General features: G+C 41.2%; 1 protein-coding gene across 4 annotated transcripts in view; it reads right to left on the bottom strand.

Annotated features, from left to right (window-relative positions):
• CACNA2D3 (calcium voltage-gated channel auxiliary subunit alpha2delta 3) overlaps nucleotides 1-13,975 on the bottom strand; it is a 1,137,695-nt gene extending 1,123,720 nt beyond the window's left edge. For all 4 annotated transcript variants that reach the window (XM_068253668.1, XM_068253670.1, XM_068253669.1 and 1 more), the window contains exons 1-2: nucleotides 13,894-13,975; nucleotides 8,498-8,611 (exon numbers count right to left, since the gene is read on the bottom strand). In XM_068253668.1, coding sequence (XP_068109769.1) covers nucleotides 8,498-8,611; nucleotides 13,894-13,938 — 159 coding nt within the window. In that variant the 5' untranslated portion in view covers nucleotides 13,939-13,975. The remainder of the gene's footprint in view (nucleotides 1-8,497; nucleotides 8,612-13,893) is intronic.
• Nucleotides 13,976-14,235: the final 260 nt, after the last annotated feature.

The following is a 14,235-nucleotide window of genomic DNA, read 5'->3' as shown; positions in this document are numbered from 1 at the left end:
CGGTGATGGCGGTTGCGGCGGGTATGTGCGGCAATTAGTCAGAATTCCATAGTTTCTGTACCACAGGTCTCTGGTCCTTAAGGGGGCACGGACCGCTGGTACTGGTTAATGCTAAAAAACGATGGCATTTATAGACTGTAGATGCAAAGAGTCACACCACATCACAACCAAAAATGTAGCAAATGCTATAGAGTCTATGGAACTAGGGACTTGGCTGGAATTGGCAACAGTCATAAGCCCCCACAGGGCTGACCCTCAGTGAAATCCTGGCCACCAATCAATTTCTTTTCAATGAGAGGGTGGAATATTATTTTTCTTATGGGTCAGAGTAATACAACCTAATGAAGCTATTGAAAAGATGGGAGAGAAGCAGCAATCTCAACTTCACAAAAAAATATCCAAGATATTGTAGCTAATCCAGTTCACCACTGTTCTGCTAGATTTCGGGCAAATGTCAGATTTATTTGATATTTCAGATTAAATACGTGTGATTCACTGGCATGTGAATGGGTAAATACGTTTTTAAACTCCCAGTACAATTTCATGGCAACATTTGGGAACATAATGGCTCACATGCAATTAACTTTTTCTCTTCAGTTTTCTCCTATGTTATATTTTTCCACCGTGTGGTTGAAAAATGCCTTTTAAACCACCAGCGTGCAAGAAAATACTCAAAATGATTTTTAAGGTACATTGTCACCTACTGTTTAAAGGGATACTGTAGGGGGGTCGGGGGAAAATGAGTTGAACTTACCCAGGGCTTCTAACTGTCCCCCGCAGACATCCTGTGCCCAAGCAGCCACTCTCTGATGCTTCGGCCCTGCCTCCGGTTTACTTCTGGATTTTCAGACTTTAAAGTCGGAAAACCACTGTGCCTGCATTGCTGTGTCCTTGTTCCCGCTGATGTCACCAGGAGCATACTGCGCAGACACAGACCATACTAGGCCTGCATAGTACGCTCCTGGTGACATCAGCGGGATCAAGGACACGGCAACGCAGGGGCAGTGGTTTTCAGACTTTCAAGTCTGAAATTCCAGAAGTGAACGGGAGGTGGTGCCGGAGCATTGGGGAGTGGCTGCGCTGGCACAGGATGTCTGCGAGGGACCATTAGAAGCCCCGGGTAAGTTCAACTCATTTTCCCCCGACCCCCCTACAGTATCCCTTTAAGGTACATCGTCACCTACTTTTTAAGGTACATCGTCACCTACTTTTTGGTACCTTTTCAATTGAAAAGGGCTGAAAGGGTTTTTTTCCTAAATACCTAGGTTGAAAAATTAACTCCTAGGAGAAGACTCAGTAGAAAAAGTAAATTTGATATGGGCACATGTCATTATGCTACATCATAAATCTCCAAGTGGAACAGTTAAACAAGTTTATACAAAGTGTGTTAAATTCTTTGGAAATGTACACCCAATTTAGGTATGTGTTAGGCCTCGTTTCCACTATGGCGAATCCGCATGCGTCTTGCGTATGCGGATTCGCATAGACAATATAAGTGAATGGGCCTGTTTCCACTTATGCGTCTGCGGGAGCGTTTTATTGTGCGGAGAAAATCTGCACGGAACACCCTGCAGAATGCGTTTTCCCCATGCGTTTTTGCCGCGAAGTCGCATAGGTACCAATGTAAATTCACACAGGCAGTGAGATGGTTAAAATCGCATATACCCTCACCTATGCAAATTCGCATGCGAATTCGCGGCAAAAAACACATGCGGAATCACATCTGCATGCGATTTCATCAGCGGTGGAATCCAGGCGATTCCACACCGCAATAGTGGAAACGAGCCCTTAAATGTGGAATATTTTTTTGTATTATTTTATGTATCGTCTAAATAAACAAAAATCTAAATAAATTTATTATTGAACATAAATTAAATTTATATTTAGCATGCCTTAAGCATGATGACATTTGTTATATAAACCTTTAAACACTTTCACAGCTCTGCAAGGACATGTTTCCCACACCTTACTAAGTATATAGTATATATATATATATATATATATATATATATATATATATATATATATATATATATATATATATATATATATATATATATATATATATATATATATATATAAAACAATTGCCAATGCTTCTATGACGTGAGCAATTTGTCCCACAATAGCAATCACAGTATTATAAATTATATAAAATAGTACATAATATACTGGCTGAAAGCACCGTGATTTGTTTAATGCTTGGAAAATCTATTCTGTGCCAAGAATAAAATCTTAAGTTATTGTTGAACTGCTTCCTACCTATTTTCTGCCTACACACATACATGTCATTTTTGACACAGGTTCCATTTTTATTTATTTAATTTTTTTTTTGTATTTTTTTTTTGTTTTGCAGCAGAGTTCCAAATTCCTGTAAATGAATTAGTTAAAATTTTACTTTTGCTTCCGCTATAAACTATAAAAAAAAGAAAGATACACTATTATATTTTTCTGGCTTTCTACTAATGTATTATTATGCATTTTAAGGACCATCATATTTTCTAAGAATTGTTTAAATTGTGTCTAGACTGCAGTGAAGAAAAAAAGTAAAATATACAGTATATTGCAAAGATTTTAGCAAAGTGTACTGAATTAAGGTTATCTCTGCGCAGGGGCGTAACTAGGCCCCACAGGGCCCCCCTGCAGAATTTCAGAGCGGGCCCCGGGGGGGGGGGGCGCTCTGAAATTCGGAAGTGACGTCAGCCGCTAGAGCGAGGAGTCTGCGGTGGATCGCACGGAAAAAGGTATGTATCTGCCCGCCGCTGCCCGCTGCCCACACTATATCTAGCTGGAGGGGAGAGCCCCGAGGTGAGGGAGAGGGGGGGGGGAACTTCCGACTGTGGCCGAGGCTTTCCCCTCATGCTGCCACCCCCTCCAGCCCCCACAAAACGGCCCCGAGCGGGCTCCAGGGGGGGCCTCCCACGGTACCATGGGCTGCAGGGCCTATTGTTACGCCACTGCCTCTGCGCATCCGCAGACAAAAAACTGTCATAAAGTAAAAGTAATAATCAGGAATGTCTGCACAGGATGAGTCCGGGTTTGTGAATCCTTGACACAGATAAAGGATCACCCATCTCTTAACAATATCTGTATACTCAATTAGGAGTAACCACTCTTTCTCCATTGCACATTAAGCCAATTGCCTCCTCTTTGTAATCATTTGTAATCAGTTTGAAAAGGTTAAGCTGGCCATACACTAGGCCAATCCCTGCCAGATCGACAGCAGATTCGATCACTGGGATCGAATCTGCTGTCACACCGTTCCCGCTACACGCCGAATTTCGATCTATTTCGTCCGATCCTGTCGATCGCGCCGTGCGGAAAATTACCGTCGATCGTCCGCGGGTAGGGAGCGCGTCGCTAGCGGCGATCGAGTGCCCGACGACCGACGCAATAGAGCATATATTACCTGCTCCGCCGGCGCAACTCACCCCGGTCACCGCTGCTCCGTCTCCGCGCTGGTCTCCGGGTCTTCACTTCTTCCTGCCCGGCAGGAAGTTTAACCTATTTTGGTTCCTGGACGTAGTTTCTACGTCCAGGAACCATGCGAGCTACCGCGCGCCCCCGCGGCCGATCGTGTGCGTGCACGCGCACTCCCGGCCGCGGATTTGGTAGCCAAGGAATCAATGTATCGGGCTATTAAGCCCGATCACTGATTCCTCTCCCCCGCTGAAAAAGCGACAGCTTCTCTCGGAAGCTGAGCTTTTTCTGGCCGTCTCCTTCCCGATGCGTCACTCTAAGCGCGTGCTACGCTTAGAGTGACGTCATGTAAACAAACTCATGGCAAAAAGTAATACTACACCTGAAAAAAAAAAAAAAAAAAAGAATTAACACACATTTACATTATAAATCTATTGTTTACCTCCCACCCTCCCAAAAGTACCCAAATAAAATGTTTAGTATAAAAAAAAAACCATTACAATAAAAAAAACAACAACATGTAAATATTTACCTAAGGGTCTAAACTTTTTAAATATCAATGTAAAGATGACATTTTTCTATATTTTTTTTATTTTAAACTTGTAAATAGTGATAGATCAAAATGGAAAAAATGCACCTTTATTTCCAAATAAAATATTGTCGCCATACATTGTGATAGGGACATAATTTTAACGGTGTAATAACCGGGACTTATGGACAAATACAATACGCGAGTTTTAATTATGGAGGCATGTATTATTTTAAAACTATAATGGCTGAAAACTGAGAAATAATGAATTTTTCCATTTTTTTCTTATTCTTCCTGTTAAAATGCATTTACAGTAAAGTGGCTCTTAGCAAAATGTACCCCCCAAAGAAAGCCTAATTGGTGGCAGAAAAAACAAGATATAGATCAGTGCATTGTGATAAGTAGTGATAAAGTTATAGGCTAATGAATGGGAGGTGAACATTTCTCACGTGAAAACGACGGAACCTGAATGGGTTAAACAGTAGAGGGCGCTCTACTGTTTAAACTTCCTGCCGGGCAGGAAGAAGTGAAGCATGCCGGGGCCGGAGACCAGAGCGGAGATGGAGCAGCGGTGACCGAGGGCAGTTGAGCCGGCCGGAGCAGGTAATGTATGCGGGCGGGGAAAGCGGCGGAAGAACCACCACAGATGGTGAGTCGGTTTCAGGCTGAAATCGGTTCACAATCTGTTTTCTGTAAAGGTAGTCATACGATCCCTCTCTGATCAGATTCGATCAGAGAGGGATCTATCTGTTGGTCGAATCTGATGGCAAATCGACCAGTGGATGGCTACCTTTAAGAATGAAAACAGTGGTTTCTAGAGCATTCCAATGCTTGATACTGCAGATGAAAGCAAACAAACTACAGGTGTCGAGGCACTGCCAGAAAGTTTCAGAGATAAAGTAATGAAGATGCACTACGTAGGAGATAAATAAACAAATCAAAGGGTTTATCAATCCCAAGGAGCACAGTAAAGTATATCATAAAGAAGTGGATATTGTTTGGTGCTACTAGGTCCCTACCCAGACAAAACTATATCTCTAAACTGGATAGGAAAGCTAGCAGAAAATTGCAAAGAAAGGCCACCAAGAAGTCTATGGCAACTTTAAAGCAGTTGCAGTAATTTATAGCAAACAGTAACCATTATGTGCAATTGAAAAGAATATCACAGGTACGCCACAAATGGGGCTAGAGTAGGAGGGTTGCAATTATAAACAAACTATCTAAATTAAGAATTAACTAAGCTTCGTCAAAAATATAATTTAAAGAATCAGAGGCCAAATGGAAAAAGGTTTTCTGGTCAGAGGAAACTAAAATCAAACTATCTGGCCTCAACCCCAATTGATATATTCATTAAAGTATTTATATAGCGCCGACAAATTACGCAATGCTGTACAGGGTATATTGTCTTGTCACTAACTGTCCCTCAGAGGGGCTCACAATCTAGTTCCTACCATAGTCATATACCATAGTATGTATCATGTAGTACATGTATCATAGTCTAGGGCCAATTTTAGGGGGAAGACATTTAACTCATGTTTTTAAGACGTGGAAGGAAACCGGAAAACCCAGAGGAAACCCACACAGACACGGGGAGAACATACAAAATGCTTGCAATTGTTGACCTGGCTCAGATTCAAACCGGGGACCCAGCGCTTCAAGGCGAAAGCATTAACCACTACGCCACCATGCTGCCCATATCTGAAACAAAGCCAAAACAGCTCACTATCCAATCAGTTACCTATTCAGCAAGGAGTCCTTAGATAAGAATTTCGAATGCTCCAGGGTGACCTACTGAGTGTGCCCTGAGGGCCCGTTTCCACTAGAGTGAATCTGCATGCGTTTTCTGCATGCAGATTCGCATAACCAATACAAGTGGATGGGGCTGTTTCCACTTGTCAGGATTTCGCATTTTTGTGTAAAAACAATGTAAAAAGCACACCAGCATTGACATGGTTAAAAACACTTGGCCACAAAACGCATGCGGAATCGCATAGAAAAACGCATGGAATAACGCATCCGCATGCAAAATCGCACATGCGTTTTCCGCACTGGAATCGCACCACACCGATGGAAACGTACCCTTAGTGCCTGCAGCTCTCAAGCACTTTTAGTTCAACAGAAGAACAGCGATTTATAAATGTTAACAGTACAATAAAGCACAGAGGTTGGACCATTAAAGTTATCTCTTGGCCAAGTAAAAGATTATAGGCCGTATGCAAATCACTTTTTCACCTGAGTTTTCACCTAAGTAATATTTTCAAATGTATCAATAAAATGCTTTTTAATCCACCAGCAAGCAAGAAAATACTCAAAATAATTTGGATAGTACCTTGCAAAGTGCTGAAAAGTTATTTTTAGAAAGAAGATGAAAAAAAATCTCATAGGAGAAAACTTGGGTGAAAAAAGTTAACTGCATATGAGCCTATGGCCCATATGCAATTCACTTTTTCTCCTGAGTTTTCTCCTGGGTGATATTTTTTAACTTGGCAATAAAATGCCCTTTGGGCCACCAGAAAGCAAGAAAATACATTAAAATAAAATTAATAGTACTTTATTTATTTTTTGGTACTTTTTTAATTGAAAAGTGCTGGAAGGTTATTTTAAAAAGAAGATGAAAAATTATCACCTAGGAGAAGACTCAGGTGAAAAAGTGAATTGCATATGGGCCCATGTGTTCACCTGGTGAGGACCTTCATGCCCATTAACTAAGGGAAAAAAGTCCCTTACCATGTCACCAAAAGAAAGCTATTAGCACATATGCAAAAACTGCACCAGCAACACTGCTAATTTTAAGTGATAGGTGCCCCCTACTCCTCACAAGACTTTGTATTACTTTACCCTGTTCATTTTAATTATAACCAATAGTTACAAACTTTACAGTTTTAGTTGCATTTTTAAATGTGCATTTTAGCAGTTAAATAAAAATGAAAAATGTTTCTAGGTATCTAACAAAGGAATAGGTTCAAAGCATTGAAAAAGTATACAAATGTATTGCTTACATCCAGTACTCCCAATACAAAATTCCTCATACAAATCAAGTTCAACAGGGATGGGTGCAGGACAGTGATCCTTTTTCTTAACTTATTTTCTGGTTGAACTAGATGGACATAACTTTTTTTTCAACCAAAACTATGTAACAAAAAAGGCACAACCCATCAAAGCAGACATAGACACTTGTAAGGCATAGCCCATTGTGAGCAGACAACCGGCATAAAGCACGGCCACTAAATGCAGGCGCAAAACACACTGAGGGCCCGTTTCCACTGGCGCGGCTCCCGCGCCGAATCCGCAGAGTTTCCCCGCAGGCAAATTGCACGGGAAAATTCTACCATAGGGTATAATTGCGCCACCAGCTGAATCGCTTGCGCTAGCGATTCGGCCGACATAACAATCCAAAATGGTGTGGGAGGCTGCAAATCCCATAGCCATGCATTGCGCGGCTGATAGGATTCGTCTTAGTATCCGCACACCAGGAAGTGATGCTGCGCGTCTCGCAGATGGGTGCGAAAATAGTGCCCTTAGGAATTGTGTAGCCACACAATAGACGTGAGCTCACCGAACACTTATGCCTGTGCATTCACACACTCACATGCCCTAGTGGAGTCAGAAAGGACTTAAGAGCATGGAGTCCCCATTTCTTTAATTTAAAAAAAAAATGTGTCTGTTCAAGACCACAGAAGAGGACGATATATAACTGATATTGTGTAAAAGAAAATTAGATCAAACAGAACAAAAAAACAATACTAAAAAAGAAAAAAAAAGCTGAAAATGAAATGTGCATCTTCCAAAATGTGCGCCACAGCTGGATTCTCTCTGCTCCGTTTATTTGCAGGGGCGTAACAGTAGGGGATGCAGCCCCTGCTCTCGCGGGGCCCCACTCAGGGCCATTTTGGGGGGGCTGGAGGGGTCGCAGCATGAGGGGAGAGCTTGGTAGCATGTCAGCGGTGAGGGGGGATGGTCCCACCTCGGGCTCTCCCCTCTGCGCTCCACTCCAGCGTTGAATAGTGTATGTTTGCAGGCGGCGGGCAGCGGCAGATACATACCTTCCTTGCGCTCCACCGATGTTCTTCTCTCTAGCTTCTGATGCCACTTCCTGTATAAAGGACAGCAAGAGGGCTGTAGAGTCTGTCATATTTATTTCCTTTTAAGCAAAACCAGTTGCCTGGCTGTCCTGCTGATCCTCTGCTTCAAATACTTTTAGCCATAAACCCATAACAAACATATGCAGATCAGGATTCTGACATTATTGTCAGGTCTGACAAGTTTTAGCAAGATTAGCTGCATGCTTGTTTCTGATGTTATTCAGATACTACTGCAGCCAAATAGATCAGCCGTGCTGCCAGGCACCTGGTATTGTTTAAAAGGAAATAAATATGTCAGCCTCCATATTCTTCTCACTTCAGCTAACAGCATCTTACATAGAAGGAGGAAAAATGTACAGCTAGTTCCTTCCAAAGGCACCTTTAGTAATGTTTACATTGCTCATCATCACAATCAACGTTTACAAAGATTTAGCTGTATGGGAAGAAAAGGCTTGCTTTCTCTTACCTTCCGGTCAGGCCAGTTGAACTTGGCAAATATTGTATCATATGTGTCAACAGCTCCATCAGCAATGAGCATGATTGCTTGACTGCAGATGCTACCTTCTCCCGTGTGATTAAACTGCAATGATAACCATAATCAGTAAAAATATTATAATGCTCTACAAGTTACATTGTCACAAAAAAGAAATCATTTTGTTCTTTGACATTGGTTTTAGCATTCACAGTTTCAAATGTAACAGCTTAAAGGAAATCTGTGAGAAAAAAAGTGCCTGAAATATGTACTCACCTTGGGAGAGGGAAGCCTCTGCTTTTCTCCATTCTCCTTCACTGGCTGTTCCATCACTGTCCTGTTTGCAAATCCACTTGTTAATGCAGAAAAAGCCCAGCCCCATTGGGTCTGTGCTACTGAGCAAGTGTAAGCTGCCTGCACACTAGCATGGACCCAATCGTTCTCTGCTTTTCTGATAAAGCCCGAGTGGGTCCATGCTACTGCACAGGTTTGCTTTAAGCCACACACAATTATTAGTCTTTTTGGATGAAAAAGTAATAAGTATTTCTGCTGTTTGCACATCATCTTAGGACAGTAACACACATTTGATGTGCTTAGGTGATGGGAATACTGGGATTTGAAGTCGGGGGCTCCCCATTGTGTGTGAGAAAAAAGCCAAAAAATATGACATACCCAATCATTATTTGTCCAAGACATTTAGGTGCAAAAGATGGAACATACATGTACAGCCATCACTGTTGGGCAAAACAGTCACACATAGTTTTCCCCATCAAAATTATGATGTCTGTAGACCCCTAAAATCTGAATTGATCAACTTTATATATTTATTAAATGCACTATAAACTCCATCTAAGTATCATTTAGCATCAGTCTAAGCATGTACCGGTATGTGTTTTGTACAACTGTCACCTTGGTTGCAAATAACTAAGATTGTATCTTTCTGAAAATGTTAATACATTAAGGATGGTTTTAGACTGAAATTAAAATATCAATTTTAAAACAAATTATAAAATTACTTTTGTAGTAACAATACACTTCAAGTTATGTATATAATGTTAGAATACTGCTGTGAATTGTGTGTGATGTAATACAATTTTGCCCACTGCGAATTAATTCAAGAGCTCGTATATTTGTGAGGTGGGTGTAGCTATGCATGCACCATGGACATCATTCACCTATACAACTAGACTGCCCATCCAGCCCTCCGCACTCACACGTTGGCGGTCGGGAGCAGTCAGTGAGCAGCTGGAACACTGACTGCCAACTATGTAAATGGTCATCATTTGCCTGTGCAAAGATAATGTACAGCTTGAAACATAAAAGACTGAGACAAAGGGCCATATGCAATTCACTTTTTCACCTGCGTTTTCTCCTAAGAGAATTTTTCATTTTCTATTTAAAATAACTTTCCAGCACCTTTCAACTAAAAAAGTACTGAAAAGTAAATGAAAAAGTACTATCAAACTTATTTTGAGTGTTTTCTTGCTTTCTGGTGGTGTAAAATGCATTTTATTGACACATTTAAAAATATCACCTATGAGAAAACAGAGAAAACTTAGGAGAAAAAGTTAATTGCATATGGGGAAAAGTCTTTGCAGAGTACAGTCTTGCATTAATTAAAAAACGAGGTAAAAACCTATGATCACTTCTTCATGTTCTTCAAAATACATGAAAATCTATTGTGCATTACTTCAGGACAGTAGGCAGAGCTATGCAAAAAAAAATGTCCTCAATGAATCATGGATGTCTCTAAGGAAGCTGGTTTGTAAAACAATTATAGACTTTCAAGCCTAATTCTATGAATATTCCCCACCCCTAATATCCACTCATACCAATGGCAATTCTCAATACTAGGAGTCAGATTACACACCACTCTATATGAACTGTTTGGCTCCTCCTGATAGATATTCTTGCAGTCTGGACACAGTCCTCATGTCTGGGCCTCCCACCTTTCCACAGAAAACAGTGGTGGGGGTGGGGGCTAATTGAATGTCAGCCTATCATTGTCTCCTTATAAATGCCTTTGCATACCACAATGCTTTGCCACATTGCTGTATCACCTCACTCCATGGTTATTCTCCCTGCCTTTTTAGAAAATGAGAATGGGTGGCTAGTGGCTCTAGCCAAACCCCTTTAAGAAGTAGTGAAGGAGGAAGGGATAGATCATATATTAAGCACCCTTCCAGGAAGAACTGAGGACAGACGTGTGTTTTGTAGCAGTCCTATTCCAGGTGCACTCAGGTGGCAGCTAAAAGTCCCAGTTTGAGATCATTGATGGATTGTCAATGTAATTAATGAGGTGCTCTAAAAAAAACTGTGGTTCTGGGGGGATGCGTGGCTCATGAAGGAGAATTGGAATAATTTGCATAGCTCTGCACATCATCTTTCGGTATGTTAATGTTACTGTACTTTTTTTTTTTCAGATGGTTTTAAGCTCCTTTTAGCACACTACACAATACTCTAACTGGATATACTGTATAACTGGGTCTTTGAAAGCAACTGCATTTCATTTAGTTAGTTATAATGAAGACAATATAATTATGGAAAAGCATACATTTTACAGGAGAAAAGATATAACTCTTATTGGCTCTGCTTTGTTGATAAAAGGTAAAACCCAGAAACTGGTTTATGCTGGTGGATTGGTTGGGAAGTGCTGAATACACTCCAGATGGATAAGCTATATATTTATAGAAGTCCTAGAATATATTAGTGTCAACAAACATGAGCTGAAACGTTACAAGTGGAAAAGAAGGGATAATTACAGAGGTGGCATTCGTCCAAACGTAATTGTTGATTAACAGAATCAGAAGCTGCCTTCCAAAAAAAATCTCATTATACATCAACATTTCTGGGTATAACTGTGACATCTGATGAATACAACTGACAGCTCCACAAAATATCTGTCAACTGCAATTTAATAAGAGTATTTCAACATTGCTTTTAATTTCATTAATTTGGTTTAGCAAAAAAAAAAAAAAAAAAAAACACTGAATGGGCCAGATGGCATAATTTTTTCTCATGAGTCCTGAAAGTAGTGGTTTCCAAAATGTAGACTCAAGACAACTGTTAGGCCCCGTTCACATCACAGAACGCAGGCGCGTTCCGTTCAGAACACAACGCACAGGAACGCACGTCATGTGCGTCTCTGTGCATTGCGTGGCTGATCCCATTCACTGAAAGTGAATGGGACAGCCACGTGTTTTGCTAGGAAACGCGTGCAGCATGCGTTCCCGGACCGCACAGGTCCGGAACGCATGCAGTGTGAACATCAAACAGTGCACTCTATGCACTGTCTGATGTCGTGCGTGTCGGCCTCCCGCACGCGTTCCTGAAACGCGCGCAATGTGAACGGGGCCTAAGACTCACAGCAATATATATAGGACCAAGGAGATCTCACAATTTTAGTACGGGATTACCTTGTGGAAGGATCTAATCACTCTAGTGCTAGCTGTCAAGAGATTGTATGATTTTGTCTAAAAAGACTTCCTAAATAAATGCTGGTGGCATGTGGTATTTGCATTAATTGTTAACAGTGCAGGTTGTATTTGGAAGTGGCAAAGAAAGCAGTTATGGAATATGATGGACTTATGCATATGAGAAACTAAATTAAAGCACAGGTGAAGCAGAAGTGAACACTAATATATGTGTTCACCTGTTCTTTAAGTGTATTTATGAACACATTTATGAACACATAATACAGTTTAAGAAAGAATCTGCACTATTTAGTGATTTCTTAACATGTCTGAGACAGTTCTGCTCCAATAAAGGTGGCCATACACTTATAGATTTGCACCCATCAGATAGATTTCTGTCAGATGCCTGTCAAGTCGAATATGACAGGAATCTATCTGATGTGTGCCAGCATTCAATACGCTGGCACGTCCTGATGGCGTGTCATATGATGCTTTGTTGCCATAGAGACGCAACACTGGAAACAGTGATCAGGTGAGTTTTAACCCCCTGTTTTCTTCCCCTCACTACTCTACAGGGAGGGAGGGAGGACTCTTGGGAATTTGCCCCAGGCCACACAAAGTTTGCCCAGCCCTGCGCTACACCGTTGGATTTATTAAACAGTCCAATCTTTATTGTAACATCAGTGGACAATCAGCAATAAAAGCTTATGTGTACTGGAGTGGACATGACTCCTTAGTCAAAGCTAGCTATGACTAAGTAGCCATGTCCGCTCTGATATGCATGGTTACTTAATGATTCTGCAAGCACCATTAGGAAATGGGGGGTAAGGGGGGCTCAAACAACATTTTTTTTCTTTCACAGTAGAGAGGATACTTATACCTGTGAATGATGGTACTCCCTAGCTGTAATGACTGTAATAGCCACATCTTACAAGGAAGCTATCTGCGTGAGATCCTCAGAGAGAGGACTCTGCAGACAGGCCGCAGCCAGACAAGACAGCTTCGCTACACTAAAAGCCTGCAATGTTGGCATTGACATCCCTCAGGTTTCAATAGCTGTGTCTGTTTACACAGCTGTGTTTTGCAGAAGTTCTCCTTTGTTCTTGTGAGCTGTGGCTGTTGCAAATAATGGCAATTAGCTGCAAGACACTCATTACAATTTATGAGGAAATTCACTTCTGAGAAAAACAAAATGTATGTTGTTTCAGCCCCGCCCCTTTACTAATGGTGCTGGCAGACCCCCCTCAGAGGTCAATGTTAAGATAAACTGGCATTGTGCTGATGTTTCTTGATAACCATTTATTTTTTAAACATGTTATTTGCACTGATCTTAATAAGTTTATATTGCTAATCATACAACTTACTTTATTTTTTATTTTATTTTTATGACTGATCTCCTTTAATTTATCACCACTGTAGCTATTCTTACATGCAGTAGATAGGGAGGGCAGGAGCACATGCAGGCAGGATGTAGCTCCACTCCTCCTGCTGCCAACGAGATTACAGTCAGCCTGCAGCAGGATCCTTTGAATGGCAGCCAGGGGAGGAGAGAGAATGGTGTCTGTGTGTGCCTGTGTGTGGCTGTGTCATTGTGTTAATCGACAGCTCAGGCCAGATGATAATTCCTAATGATATACAGCAGCTCCTTAAAGGGACTCCGAGCTAACAAAATAAATGAAATTGGTACTCACCTGGGGCTTTCTGCAGCTGACCATAGGTCGGGAGGTCCCCCGGCGTGGTCCTGGCTCCTCTCCCAGTCCCTCTGCCGCATAATACTGCACCGCCGACACCCGGGCCAGGTGTCGGGCTCTCACTTCCTGAACCGGAACGCTCTTCATCATCACGGCGATAATGTATATAAATAAGGTGACAAACTTTGAAGGCAAGATCAACTCTGAGAAAAAATTGGCCCACGTATGAAAAAGTGAAGGAGAGAGACCTATAATAAAATTGCTTTATAGCAACACAAATACTTACTTCACTCAGTAAATCAAAGGCTTCGTTCAGTGCATTGTCCAGCATCCCAATTCCTTTTGCAGATAATTTGTCCAAATGTTCCCTGAAGTGCTAAACACACAGAAGAGAAAATGCATGGATAATTGTTTTTTTTTTGTAACTAGTAAAAGTACAATTAACATGTTGATAACCTTTCCAAGAAGAATTCAGCATACTGTCCAGTTTAGAATATTTTCTTGCTTTGGAGCAACATTTTAAGTATCAGTAAATATGAAGGATTCCATTTTAACCTTCTAAAACTATCTAATAGTCCCTTCTAATACCCTCTCACCTATTTTCCTGTCTGATATTCTACTATTGGGT

Source organism: Hyperolius riggenbachi, chromosome 9, assembly GCF_040937935.1.
Source record: "Hyperolius riggenbachi isolate aHypRig1 chromosome 9, aHypRig1.pri, whole genome shotgun sequence".
Lineage (NCBI taxonomy): Eukaryota > Metazoa > Chordata > Amphibia > Anura > Hyperoliidae > Hyperolius > Hyperolius riggenbachi.
Note: the sequence above shows the minus strand (reverse complement) of the source record. Positions and strands in the feature narration are given on the sequence as shown.